This window comes from Pseudophryne corroboree, chromosome 4, assembly GCF_028390025.1.
Source record: "Pseudophryne corroboree isolate aPseCor3 chromosome 4, aPseCor3.hap2, whole genome shotgun sequence".
NCBI classification, from domain to species: domain Eukaryota; kingdom Metazoa; phylum Chordata; class Amphibia; order Anura; family Myobatrachidae; genus Pseudophryne; species Pseudophryne corroboree.
The window spans coordinates 847,209,218-847,222,390 of record NC_086447.1 but is presented as its reverse complement, the minus strand read 5'-3'; the positions used below and the strand labels follow the sequence as shown (position 1 = coordinate 847,222,390).

The window sequence follows — 13,173 nt, the reverse complement described above, 5'->3', positions numbered from 1 at the left end:
TAATTAGACTTGTGAAAGCTAGCATCTGATTGGTTTCCACAGTTTACCGCACATATGTTCATTATTTTATATAGTAATCAGCTTGTCGATGTATTTTTTGGGTTAATGTAATAGCCAGTGACTTGCAGCCATTAGTGAGATCCCTGCTAGTCTGGCTGATGATTTAAAATAGAAGTCATTTACGAGGCAAAACCAAGTTGCTATTGCTTTGTAAATGATTGCTACTTTAAAGCATTGGCCAGTCTCATCAGGAAGTCGCTGATACCAGCAAGTGGAATATTACATACTGTATTACATTTACCACGTTATGTTTTAAGGTAAAACACTTTCAATATAAACATAAATAGCTTGTGCTAAATATAATGTTCACCTTATCGAACACTTGTCCATAGATAACACACTGCTGCTCTGCATCAAACTGTCCCGCATCCGACAGTTTCTCCACCTCCGTGTCTATGAACTCCTCAATGCTGATCAGAAACCTCTTGTCGCTGGCGCTAGCGATGGGTGGGAGTACAGGAGTTCTTGCTTTTCCACGGAAAGACTTCATAATTACAGAGGATCTATCCGATATGTCTTCACACCTGGCAGCAAGAACATAGTCATTGACAATGCCTGGAACCCATAACTCATGGGGCCAGGTACTTTAAAAGGACATTTCTAACTGCTGTGTACAGTAAGCAATTGTTCCTCACCTAAAATAACCTGCACAGGTCCCTGAAGCATTATAGCTGGATATCTGCTAATTTGGGGAAAACATGGCATTAACTATGGGGGTAATTCATACTGCATCGCTGCATCGGCAGCGATCGCAGTCTGAATTTTTTTGGCACCCCAGGAGCCCAGTGAGATGCTAAATTGATTCACAGGCAGAGGCAGTCGCAGGCATGCCCGGACTGTTGGGGGGGTGGGCCGCGGTGGCTGCGTGACGTCACACGCAGCCGCTGCGACCAGGGACGCAATGCTTTTCCACCAATACGGGAAGGAGGGCCAGACATGCAGGGCTGACCAGACCTGTGCTGGCTTTCCCCCGCATGTCTGAGAAAATGAGCGTAGATGTGCTAAATTCAGCAATCTACGATCAGATCTGAATCAGACCCTATATACACTGGACACCGATTCTAGAAATAAGCGCTAGTTTTGCCAACTCATCATTAAATTAATAATTTATTCTAATTGAATGTAGTTAATATACCAGCTGTCGGGATTCCGGCATCTAGGTAAAATGGCGGCAGTCAGAATACCGGCCGCTCCCCTGTATTCCCACTCAAGTCTTGTGTCCACGCCAGCACCCAGGGAAGAGTAGAATCCATGGCGAGCAAAGCTTGCCAATGGGCCCGAAACATGGCGATCGCAGCAAGCATGCGAGGGGACTCACTGCCAGTACTCTGGCTGGCAGGATGCCGCTGTCGCAATTTTAACATCCGGCATCCCGTCAGCCGGGATGTCATACTGAATCCATTCTAATGCCCAGCTTTATCAAGCCTTGGAGAGTGATAAATAGCACGGTGATAAAGTACCAGCCAATCAGGTCCCGTCATTTTTCAAACATAGCCTGTGACATGACAGTTAGGAGCTGATTGGCTGGTACGTTATCACCGTGCTATTTATCACTCTCCAATTCATGATAAATCTGGGCCTAAGTATTTTCTTTGTCAGCAGAGAAAGGAGACTATGGGGGTCATTCCGACCCGTTCGCACGCTGCTGTTTTTCGGGTCAGTTCTGCGCATGCGCAACGGCCGCAATGCGCAGGCGCGTCATTGCCCAGCGACAGCCGTCGCTGGCAACGACAAGAACGAAGAAAGCGATCGCTACCGCGATCGCAAGAAGATTGACAGGAGGAAGGCGTTCCAGGGCGTCAACTGACCATTTTCTGGGAGTGGTGCGGCGAACGCAGGCGTCTCCAGGCGTTTGCAGGGCGGGTGTCTGACGTCAATTCCGGGACCGGACACACTGAAGACATCGCAGCGGGTAAGTAACTCCAGAGCTACTCAGAAACTGCACAAAATGTTTTTGCATAGCAGGGCTGCACAAGCAATCGCAGCCTTGCTATGCCAAAAATCCCTCCCCCATAGGCGGCGTCTAGTTGATCGCACGGGCAGCAAAAAGTTGGTACGTGCGATCAACTCGGAATGACCCCCTATATACTTTATATTTCTCTTCTACTGAACTGAATGAAGGGGAGAAAGATTTATATATCGCCCGTATGAACAAACTCTAAATGCCTTTAGTGCTCCACCATGGAGGGCTGAATTGCGACTCTTCTGTTCGGTGTAACTCCACGCAGCGGAGTTCTCCCTAATATGTTCTGTTTTTAACCCTTCTTGTTTAAATTAAACAATAATCACATCAGTTCATCCATGCATAAAATGAGTGCACTTTTACATTGACTAAACATGCACTGGGGCAAGCCTAGCAGCTGAACCCACAGACGACATTCAGTGTCCGCCCACTTACGCCCTAATCACCATTAACAGACCCATTGCACAATTTGGACTAATATTCCTTTTATTTTACACTTCAGCAGTGACGGGCTCCTATAACTGTTGTGGATCTGCAAGTTACACTGTGCACGGACAGCCTCTGCGGGGTATGACACTAGTGACATGTATTTTGCTTCCCCACAACTGCGGCGATTATTACAATAATCAATGAGCAAGTGCACCTATAGATACCTTGCGGTGCAGACCACACTATGGTGGTCATTCCGAGTTGATCGCTCGTTATTTTTTTTCGCAACGGAGCGATTAGTCGCTAATGCGCATGCGCAATTTCCGCAGTGCGACTGCGCCAAGTAAATTTGCTATTAAGTTAGGTATTTTACTCACGGCATTACGAGGTTTTTTTCTTTGTTCTGGTGATCGTAGTGTGATTGACAGGAAGTGGGTGTTTCTGGGCGGAAACTGGCCAGTTTATGGGTGTGTGTGAAAAAACGCTGCCGTTTCTGGGAAAAACGCGGGAGTGTCTGAAGAAACGGGGGAGTGTCTGGGCGAACGCTGGGTGTGTTTGTGACGTCAAACCAGGAACGAAACTGACTGAACTGATCGCAGTGGCAGAGTAAGTGTCGAGCTACTCAGAAACTGCTAAGAACTGTCTATTCGCAATTCTGCTAATCTTTCGTTCGCAAATCTACTATGCTAAGATTCACTCCCAGTAGGCGGCGGCTTAGCGTGTACAAAGCTGCTAAAAGCAGCTTGCGAGCGAACAACTCGGAATGAGGGCCAATAGTCCCTCGTGGATTTTTTTTATTGAAATGACATAGTAAAACATATCTTAGCCTAGATGAGAATTGTATCTAGTACACATACTAATGCTGAGTTATACATTATACAATTATCTGGTCGATACGACTGATATTGGTGGGCCGCTAGATAATTGTACTGTGTATTTGTGTGACTGGTCCCAAAATACTGATTGGTCGGACATGCCAAATTGTCCATCATGTCCGTCTCATGCTATATTTTTTTAGCCGACAACTGACGGACATTTTTCCCTGCTCCTTCACAGCAGAGGAATAGGGAAATGTCCCCTCCCCAGGGGAGGAACCCAGACATTGTGTGGCCATACACAGGAGATATCTCCCAGTGTATGCCCATAATATCTGATGGGTATATCAAGCTGTCAGATAAAATAATGGTTAGCATTACTGCCTCAAATCACTGTGGTCATGAGTTTGATACCCACCACGGCCCTGTGTGGAGTTTGTATATACTCCATGTGCTTACGTGGGTTCCTCCCACACTCCAAAAATATACTGGTAGGTTAACTTGCTTCTAACAAAAATGAACCCTAATGTATGTATGTACATGGGCAGACTAGATGGGCCAAGTGGTTCAGCTTCTTATCTGCCGTCACATTCTATGTTTCTGTGTTTGATGGTCTGACATTTTACCTGAGCGTGTATGCCCAGCATTAGGAATCGCTCTTTGCCGCAGCTCAGTGCTGATAAATAGGGACATGTCACTACCCCATCTAGAGGTCCGTGGTCTCCTGGCAAAATAAAAGACTTGACTAACGACTCCAACTCAGCTGCGTTGCACCATCATTACGTCGCAATGCCACACTTCTGGGCCACGGCATCTCGGAGGCAATGGAGCAATTTGTGGCAAGCTTGCCTATGGGTGGGGCGGTTGCAGGGACATGCGGTGGGGTAAATTGCTGAGGGGGCACTGGCTAGTACCAGAGCCAGATTTACACACAGTATATGAGCCCAAGGGTATATGTGGGCATTATACACGGGTGCAGTAGTATATAGTGCTGGAAATTTGGTGAGCTTTGATCAGAGCAGTGCGGACAAGGTAATCAGGGGGCATTGCCTCACCTGCTATAGACTTTTTACTCCTGAGTTTTGAATATAAAAGTGATTATAATAATATGAAGAAGATATTTATAATATATTCTTTCTATTTTTCATATATTTTATACAGTCAAAACTCTGGAGTACACGTTAGTATGACAGGAACGGCTCTGCCTCACCTCACGTCACTGGGCCGTTGTGGGGTTACAATCTGTCAGTGGCTGAGGTGGGCAGTGCCACAAACTTCAACCAGCGAGTGCCATTCCAGCCAACCGGTAGTTAAATCTCTGAGCAGGGACATGTCCATGGAGTATGATAAGGAGGCAGACATGTTACACACCTGGGAGTGCCACCTTGCTCGCTGTGCCATCCTGATGTGCCCTGTCACCCGGCCATAGTACCTGTCACACGCCTCAGGACTCTGGCACAGGGATCTGGGTACACAAATCCGTTGCTAAGGGGGTTGCCAGGGGGCGTTGCCCCCTGAGAACAGGCGGGGTCACAGGGGCATGGTGGGAAATGTAGTTTCCTAGCAGCAGCGTTATTCAGTCTCCTGCCGCTGTCACCTATACACCTCAGGCCGGACACACGCCATGCACTAACCCAACATCGGCGTAATAACCGGATACCCTTCCTATACTCGGGGAGTTGCTATAAGGCCGTAAAGGTTACCACGGTATCACCTAGAAACTACAAGTCCCAGCAGCCACCGCGCAGCCGAGGCCCCCGGCAGAGACGGGCAGCCGCAGCTCGCCCGGTGGTGGATACAGGGAGCGGGCGGCATGTGGCGGGCCCCGGGGGACACGTATGTGTGTGTGCGTGTAGCATGTACCGTGCCATGTTACATATGACGGGCAGCGTTTAGTCAGGCGCCGCCCCGGACACCTCGTCCCGCCCACTCCCCTGCCCAGCAGCCTGGGAAACCCCGCAGCCGCCGGAAGAGGCCCTCTCTCTCGGATCCGCCATTAGAAGGAGGTGAGTGTGGGGGACCCGCTCCCGGGTATCGGGACGTAAAGCCGGACTGCTCGCGTTACCCGTGTGTCTGACCCTCCTCTCTCCCACAGGGGATCCGCCGCCGCCATGCAGATCTTCGTGAAGACTCTGACGGGGAAGACCATCACCCTCGAGGTTCGTGTGCCGGGGCCCGCTCCACGTGTGGCCGAGTGTGTGCCGGCCGCCGGGGACTCGCTCGTGTGTAGCGCTGCAGAGGGCGCGGGTGGTGGGCTCATACACGCGTGGGCCCCACTGCCTGCTGGGGTTGTACTTTATCTCTTATGGTAGTGCAGCTGCTAAGGACACGTCTCAGTCTGATGCAGCCATCTGTGCTGCAACAGGGATTTCCTTGAAACCTGGTCTGGACTGTGCTGTACTGATGGCATGTGCCCTACATACTGCAGTCTTGCATGTGGTGTACTGATGGCATGTGCCCTACATACTGCAGTCATGCATGTGGTGTGCTGATGGCATGCGCCCTACATACTGCAGTCATGCATGTGCTGGAGTATGTAGGGCTCATGTCATCAATACACCACATGCATTTGCTAGCACTTTTACACTATAAATTTGCAATTGCTCATCTACAGTTGTGCTCAAAAGTTTACATACCCTAGCAGAATTTGTGATTTTCTGTCCATTTGTCAGAGAATATGAATGATGACTCTCAAACTTTTCTTTCACCCATGGTTAGTGGTTGGGTGAAGGCATTTATTGTCAAACTGTTTACTCTTTTTAAATCATAATGACAACAGAAACTACCCAAATGACCCTGATCAAAAGTTTATATACCCTGTAGATTTTGGCCTGATAACATGCACACAAGTTGACACAAACTGGTTTGATTAGCTACTAAAGGTAACCATCCTCGCATGTGATCTGTTTGCCTGTTAACAGTGTGTGTGTGTGTGTGTATAAAAGTCAGTGAGTTTCTGGACTCCTGAAAGACCCTTGCATCTTTCATCCAGTGCTGCACTGACGTGTCTGGATTCTGAGTCATGGGGAAAGCAAAATAATTGTCAAAGGATCTGTGGGAAAAGGTAATTGAACTGTATAAAACAGGAAAGGGATATAAAAAGATATCTAAGCAATTGAGAATGCCAATCAGCAGTGTTCAAACTCTAATAAGTGCAAAATGAGGGATTCTGTGGAAACCAAATCACGGTCAGGTAGACCAACAAAAATTTCAGCCACAACTGCCAGGAAAATTGTTTGGTATGCAAAGAAAAATCCACAAATAACTTCAGCTGAAATACAGGACTCTCTGAAAAAAAGTGGTGTGGTTGTTTCAAGATGCACAATAAGGAGGCATTTGAAGAAAAATGGGCTGCATGGTCGAGTCGCCAGAAGAAAGCCATTACTACGCAAATGCCACAAAGCATCCCGCTTACAATACTCCAAACAGCACAGAGACAAGCCTCAATACTTCTGGAACAAAGTCATTTGGAGTGAGACCAAAATTGAACTTTTTGGCCACAACCATAAACATTACATTTTGAGAGGAGTCAACAAGGCCTATGATGAAAAGTACACCATTCCTACTGTGAAACACGGAGGTGGATCGCTGATGATTTGGGGATGTGTGAGCTATACTGGGTGGGTTTTTCTTGGAGTCTGCACTGGACCAGATTGTACATTGCTTGATGGAAAAATTTGATAACAATGAAATTTCAAATTAAATTTAGACCAACATGAGGCTGCCAATTCCGCCTAAAAAAAAAAGCAAAAAAAGGGACTGTTTGATATGTCTCTCTGGGGCACACTTGATTAGAATTAATTAGATGACAAAGTTATGAAACCATGGAATATATACGAAGCATTAAAACGTAACTTTTAATTTGTTCTACAGACGATAAGAATATACTCAAATATTTTAAGGAAAAAATTATGAAAAAATTAATTGATTAATTAATTAACCATATGAGAAAAAAGTAAGTAATGCTGTATAAGACAGCAAAAAGGGTTAAAACAAGTATTAAATAGTATACAAATATGACGATATGATGATATGTCACTCGCCTATTGGAGGTGGGTGACAGTTTGTCTGTAAACCCACTGGATTTTAGACGAGTACTACTGTAAGACATTTGTCCAAAGCGAAAATAAAGAAATTCTTGTTATCTCTATGAATGTATGATTACATATACACATGTGTTTTTCATATAAGAGATACAAGAAAAACGGCTTTTTTTATTGCCGGACTCCTTTTTAGGTGGTCAGCTATACTGCGTATTCTGCAGTGTTGGCTTGCAAATAAGTTTTGCTAGTCAATGAAAGGTATGTACCTTAATTGGACTACAGTACCCAGTATTCCCGGAAGGTCGCCCTTTCTGGTACTGACCGGTCCCAATGCTGCTTGGCTTCCAAGATCAGACGAGATCGGGCAGATCCAGCATGGTATGACTGTAGAAGATATGGTAAATACCTCTCATGTGTGAGCTACAAAGGCACTGGAAACTTGGTCAAAATTGATGGCAATATGAATGCAGCATGTTATCAGAAAATACTGGAGGATAATTTGCACTCATCAGCCCGGAAGCTGCGCATGGGACGTACTTGGATGTTCCAACATGACTGATCCAAAACACAAGGCCAAGTCGACCTGTCATTAGCTAAAGCAGAATAAAGTGAAGGTTCTGGAGTGGCCATCTCAGTCTCCTGACCTCAATATCATTGAGCCACTCTGGGCATTTCTCAAACGTGCAGCTCATGCAAGACAGCCCAAGAATTTACAGGAACTGGAGGCTTTTTGCCAAGAAGAATGGGCAGCTTTACCATCTGAGAAAATAAAGAGCCTCATCCACAACTACCACAAAAGACTTCTAGCTGTCATTGATGTTAAAGGGGGCAATACACAATATTAAGAACTGGGGTATGTAAACTTTTGATCAGGGTCATTTGGGTAGTTTCTGTTGTCATTATGATTTAAAAAGAGTAAACACAGTTGTTTGACAATAAATGGCTTCACCCAACCACTAACCATGAGTGAAAGAAAAGTTTGAGTTATCATTCATATTCTCTGACAAATGGCCAGTAAATCACAAATTCTGCTAGGGTATGTAAATTTATGAGCACAACTGTATAGTTAGGCTTGCTATATAATCCCCTTAGACTGGGAAACTCGGGGATTATACAAATTCTGTGGCTGATTAAAACCATCTGAAATGCAGCAGCGTAAGAACCTGTGTATTTCATGAGTGTCCTGGTCTAAAAGGATAGTGTGTATGTATAGGTTGAGTATCCCTTATCCAAAATGCTTGGTCTCAGATGTATTTTGATATAAAAAAATTCTCCAATTTTGGAATAATTGCATACCATAATGAGATCATGGCAATGGGACCAAAGTCTAAGCACAGAAGGCATTTGTTTCATAAACACCTTATATACACAGCATAAAGGTAAGTTTAGCCAGTATTTTTTATAACTTAGCATTAAAAAAAAAATATATACACACACACACACACACACACACACACACACGTTGAGTATCCCTTATCCAAAATGCTTGGGACCAGAGCTATTTTGGATATGGGATTTTTCCGTATTTTGGAATAATTGCGTACCATAATAAGATATGGTGATGGGACCTAAATCTAAGCACAGAATGCATTTATGTTGCATATACACCTTATACACACAGCCTGAAAGTAATTTTAGCCAATATTTTTTATAACTTTGCATTAAACAAAGTGTCTACATTCACACAATTCATTTATGTTTCATATACACCTTATACACACACAGCCTGAAGGTCATTTAATACAATATTTTTAATAACTTTGTGTATTAAACAAAGTTTGTGTACATTGAGCCATCAAAAAACAAAGGTTTCACTATCTCACTCAAAAAAGTGTGTATTTCGTAATATTCCGTATTTCGGAATATTTGGATATGGGATACTCAATCTGTGTATGTATATGTGTGTGTATATATATATATATATATATATATATATATATATATATATATATATATATATATATATATATATATATATATATATATATATATATATATAATTTTTTTTTTTTTTTTTTTTTTTTTTCCAGTCAGTAAATGGTTGCTGAAATTATAAAATTAAGTTGCATGTAACTAAACTAGTTATGTGACTGTACAACGTGTTTTCTTTTCTAGGTTGAGCCGTCTGATACTATCGAAAATGTCAAGGCGAAGATTCAGGATAAGGAAGGTGGGTTTAAGTAATGCTGCATTTTGCTGGCGTGCATTTACCTGCTGTAGAATGAACAGCTAATGTAATGATTCACATGATTGAACATAAGGCAATCAGTGGGTCTGTAGTGACATTATAATGTTCTCCTGCAGGTATTCCTCCTGACCAGCAGAGGTTGATCTTTGCCGGTAAGCAGTTGGAAGATGGCCGCACACTCTCTGATTACAACATCCAAAAGGTAAGTCTTTCCCAAGACACCCAATACTTTTCTACTGCTTGTGTCTTTGAATTAGTTTATATGGCAGATTTCTGGAGTTACTTTATGATGCCTCTCTGTAATGGCGCAACAGTGTTTAGTGGAATAAGTAGATTTTGTGAATATATATGGTAAACCAAGTTGTGAAATATTGCCTGCCTTATAAACTTATTGGCTGGTTCATTTTAGCCTCTCTCCCCAAGTTCATGTTTTCAAGCTCTTGCAGAATTGAATACCCCTTAAACTGCCATTAAAGTTACCACCTAAAATGAAATTCACTCAAAGTATTTCCCTTCAACCTTGATTTGCGTTTTATTGTGGGGTTTGGTATGTGTGACCAGATGGGATTCTGGCGGTGACCGTTCCAACGCTGGCATCCCAATCTTTAAAATCACAACAGGGGAGATGTAAGTATGTTATTACCTTTGCCCTAACCCTCCCTGCCCGCAGCCTAACGCTAACATCCCCCCTCCGGTGGTGCCTAACCCGCCAGCTGTATTTACGGTCGGGATGCTGTCTGGATTCTAGCATCTGTTTCCTGACCCTGTCTGGATTCTGACGGGCACCAGGATTTCAACTGACAGGATCCAAACAGCCGGTATCTTAACCACATCCCCTATTGTGGTTTGATTAACCTTACGACATCCTGCAGAGGTGGAAACGTGATTATTGAGCTAAAATGCCATAGGCGTAATTCGCCATGCAAAGGCCACACTTCAGATTTGTGAAAGAGCTTGTGGCTTTGACCCTTTAAAAGTTGACTTATGTGGAGGTGAATTAAAGGTCTAATTATTTAAATAGGTGACCTGGCTTAATTTTGGTTTGTTTGGTTGAAGGAGTCCACCCTTCACTTGGTGCTGAGGCTCCGTGGTGGTGCTAAGAAGAGGAAGAAGAAGTCTTACACCACACCCAAGAAGAACAAGCATAAGAGAAAGAAGGTCAAGCTCGCTGTGCTTAAGTACTACAAGGTAAAGAAATCTGACTTGTGCTGTGATATTGGTAAATGTAGTAATTCAGTACTTTGAGGCTACTTCCTTTTGGATTGTTATGCATCGTACATGCAGTGCTGACTTCTCTTAACCATTTATTGCAGCACTTAACAGAGAATATTTAACCATTCATAGCCCCTTCACTGAGTCTTAGTATGTATCCCTTCAGACACTTAGGGGGAGGTACATTGGATTTTGACAAGTTAACCTAACTGTATAGGGGAGTCTGGTTTTTGGGGTGCTCTAAGTAGTGTGAATGCGCTGGAGCTATTCAATTGTTGCTCCAATTTAGGTGTGCGTGCCGCAGGTGTCAATTTCTGCTTTTACCCTCCAGAGGTACTGAGCAGAAAGTCATTTTCTTTATTGGTCATCTAAACTGCTGTTTTGGCAGAGCACTCGGTAGATTAGAGAACCACTTTACGCAGGCAGATCTGGTGCTTCTGGGTGTGGTAAGTAATGAGCACCTGCACCAGTCGTTCCTGATCAGAGGGACAATTGAATAGCTCATGTCGAGTGCACAAAGAACATTGGAATTTCCCTCTCTTCAGATTTGTGGGAGGAAACCCAGATAGTGCCCTGGTTATAATAGCACATAACCCGTGTGCAGTGAGGCTGGAATTCTAACCACTGTAGTACTCCAAATGCTAATGAGATTTTTTAAACCTTGAACATGGTGCTGGCACTCAAATGTATTGTGCTGGAGGCAAGTTCAAAGGATTTATGTGGGACAATCTGGTCTATTTACTAAAGGCCCATACACGCTAGTCGATTTTGAGCTGAAAGCAGCTCACTTTTGCTGTTTTCAGCTCAAAGCTGCCTAGTGTGTATGGCCAAACAATGAGCGGTGAGTGCTGATGCGCACTCCCGCTTCATTGCCAGCGGACACTGTTCATCTACTGGTATTACCAGTAGATGAATGGCGGGATGAGCGGCTTTCCATAGCGTCCTGCTATGGAAAGCCGCTCACCCCTGCTGACATCGCTGGGCAGCGGGGAAAAGCGATCAGTGTGTATGCACTGAGCGCTTTTCAGCCCAGCGATGTCAGCGATCATAGCTGTGCATACATGCTGGGCCAAAACGCCCACTGTGTATGCACCTTAAGACTTGGATGGAGATAAAGTATAAGCCAACCAGCTGCTGTCATTTTTGAAGCCCAGCCTGTGACATGGTAGGTAGGAGTTGATTGGCTGGTACTTTATCTCCGTCCACTTTATCCTCCATTCAGTGCTTAGTAAATAGACCCCAATGTTCCTTTTCCGTACGACGTTCATGTCTTTTATCCTCTGTACTGGTAAATATAGTAATCTGGAGACTGAGGCAGACCACCTGTTCTGTGGCCTAGAGAGCTAATCTATTCCTTGGTAACCTGTGATGCTCCCTCTCCTGTACTACAACTTTGTCAGTAATGGGATGTGTACTGGTAACGGAGACTCTGGCAGAACACTGAACACATTTACTTGGTCATAGTTGTATAATCTGCAATGTACAAACCTGTAGAATGCTTTCCTTTGTAATGACTGACATCTCTTGTAGGTTGATGAGAATGGTAAAATTCACCGCCTAAGGCGCGAGTGCCCATCAGATGAGTGCGGCGCTGGAGTCTTCATGGCCAGTCACTTTGACAGGCATTACTGTGGAAAGTGCTGTCTGACATACTGCTTCAACAAGCCTGAGGACAAGTAAATGTACATGTGTTAATAAAAAGTCCACCCAGACTCTGTATTTTTTTATTTTATTTGTATATGTAAACACTCAGTTTCATAATTTCAGTACTCTCAGCTGCGACTTAATTGGTTTATGATCTCGCGATGCTGTAACTGGCCATATAACCTCTTGGCTGTAGCATGAGGTTTGCAGCAGTTACTTTTCCAAGAAGCAAAGTTTTTATTTGAAGCTAATAGCTGTACAGATGCTTCTGGCAATAACAAGTAATGGTACTGCTGGAATATGCAGGGAATGACCTTTAAAAACAAATTCAGTCAAGGTCATAGCTAACAGGTCTTTAAAAAGAGCTCATGTGCTTTCCTAATGCCAAGCTTTTATAACAATGACCCAGGCGTACTATCAAATCAAAACGTAACATCAATGGTTCCGAGTAATACCAAGCATTTACTGAAGACTACAGTGACCAGTGTAACGGGAGATGAGACCCGCAATGTAGAGTTGGTTTGCCAGTAAACATGCGTTTTTGACATAACCTCAACTCTTAAGATTTAGACTGGCTGTTGTTATTACTTGATTTTTATGGCGCTACAAGTGGTCTGCATTGCCTTACCATCCCCAAACAAGACAGCACAGGGTGTACGGTAACAAGAACATAACCGTAAATAAGTAACACCATTCCCAGTAAACAAGGCTGGGAAGCAAGGGAATGTGTATCCAATAGCAAGAGTGCAACTAACAGGTTTAGAGCAGATGAAAGATGTTCTGGCTATAGGGAGAGTAGTTCAGTGATATAGGGCCACT

The 13,173-nt window shown here is 44.0% G+C and overlaps 2 protein-coding genes and 1 pseudogene across 5 annotated transcripts in view; 1 reads left to right on the top strand and 2 right to left on the bottom strand.

The window, feature by feature from the left end:
- Nucleotides 1-5,114, bottom strand: part of CLHC1 (clathrin heavy chain linker domain containing 1) — a 174,514-nt gene extending 169,400 nt beyond the window's left edge. For 2 of the 4 annotated variants that reach the window (XM_063918631.1, XM_063918634.1), the window contains exons 1-2: nucleotides 4,639-5,114; nucleotides 371-584 (exon numbers count right to left, since the gene is read on the bottom strand). In XM_063918631.1, coding sequence (XP_063774701.1) covers nucleotides 371-550 — 180 coding nt within the window. In that variant the 5' untranslated portion in view covers nucleotides 551-584; nucleotides 4,639-5,114. Of the gene's footprint in view, nucleotides 1-370; nucleotides 585-4,477 lie in introns of all 4 variants that reach the window. The other 2 variants (XM_063918632.1, XM_063918633.1) reach the window with 2 other exon arrangements.
- Nucleotides 5,115-5,208: 94 nt separating this feature from the next.
- On the top strand, nucleotides 5,209-12,422 carry RPS27A (ribosomal protein S27a). The gene is made up of 6 exons (XM_063918635.1): nucleotides 5,209-5,273; nucleotides 5,363-5,426; nucleotides 9,426-9,480; nucleotides 9,615-9,700; nucleotides 10,555-10,686; nucleotides 12,241-12,422. Exons 2-6 carry the CDS (start codon nucleotides 5,379-5,381, stop codon nucleotides 12,388-12,390), a joined length of 471 nt encoding a protein of 156 aa, XP_063774705.1. The 5' UTR covers nucleotides 5,209-5,273; nucleotides 5,363-5,378; the 3' UTR covers nucleotides 12,391-12,422.
- Nucleotides 7,584-7,702, bottom strand: LOC134912182 (5S ribosomal RNA; annotated as a pseudogene).
- Nucleotides 12,423-13,173: the final 751 nt, after the last annotated feature.

Excerpts from the sequence above, each read along its gene's own strand:
- RPS27A (XM_063918635.1), top strand. The coding sequence starts at position 5,379 with ATGCAGATCTTCGTGAAGACTCTGACGGGGAAGACCATCACCCTCGAG. Across the intron at positions 9,481-9,614 it reads GAAGATTCAGGATAAGGAAG|GTATTCCTCCTGACCAGCAG; the intron begins GTGGGTTTAAGT and ends GTTCTCCTGCAG. Across the intron at positions 9,701-10,554 it reads CTGATTACAACATCCAAAAG|GAGTCCACCCTTCACTTGGT; the intron begins GTAAGTCTTTCC and ends GTTTGGTTGAAG.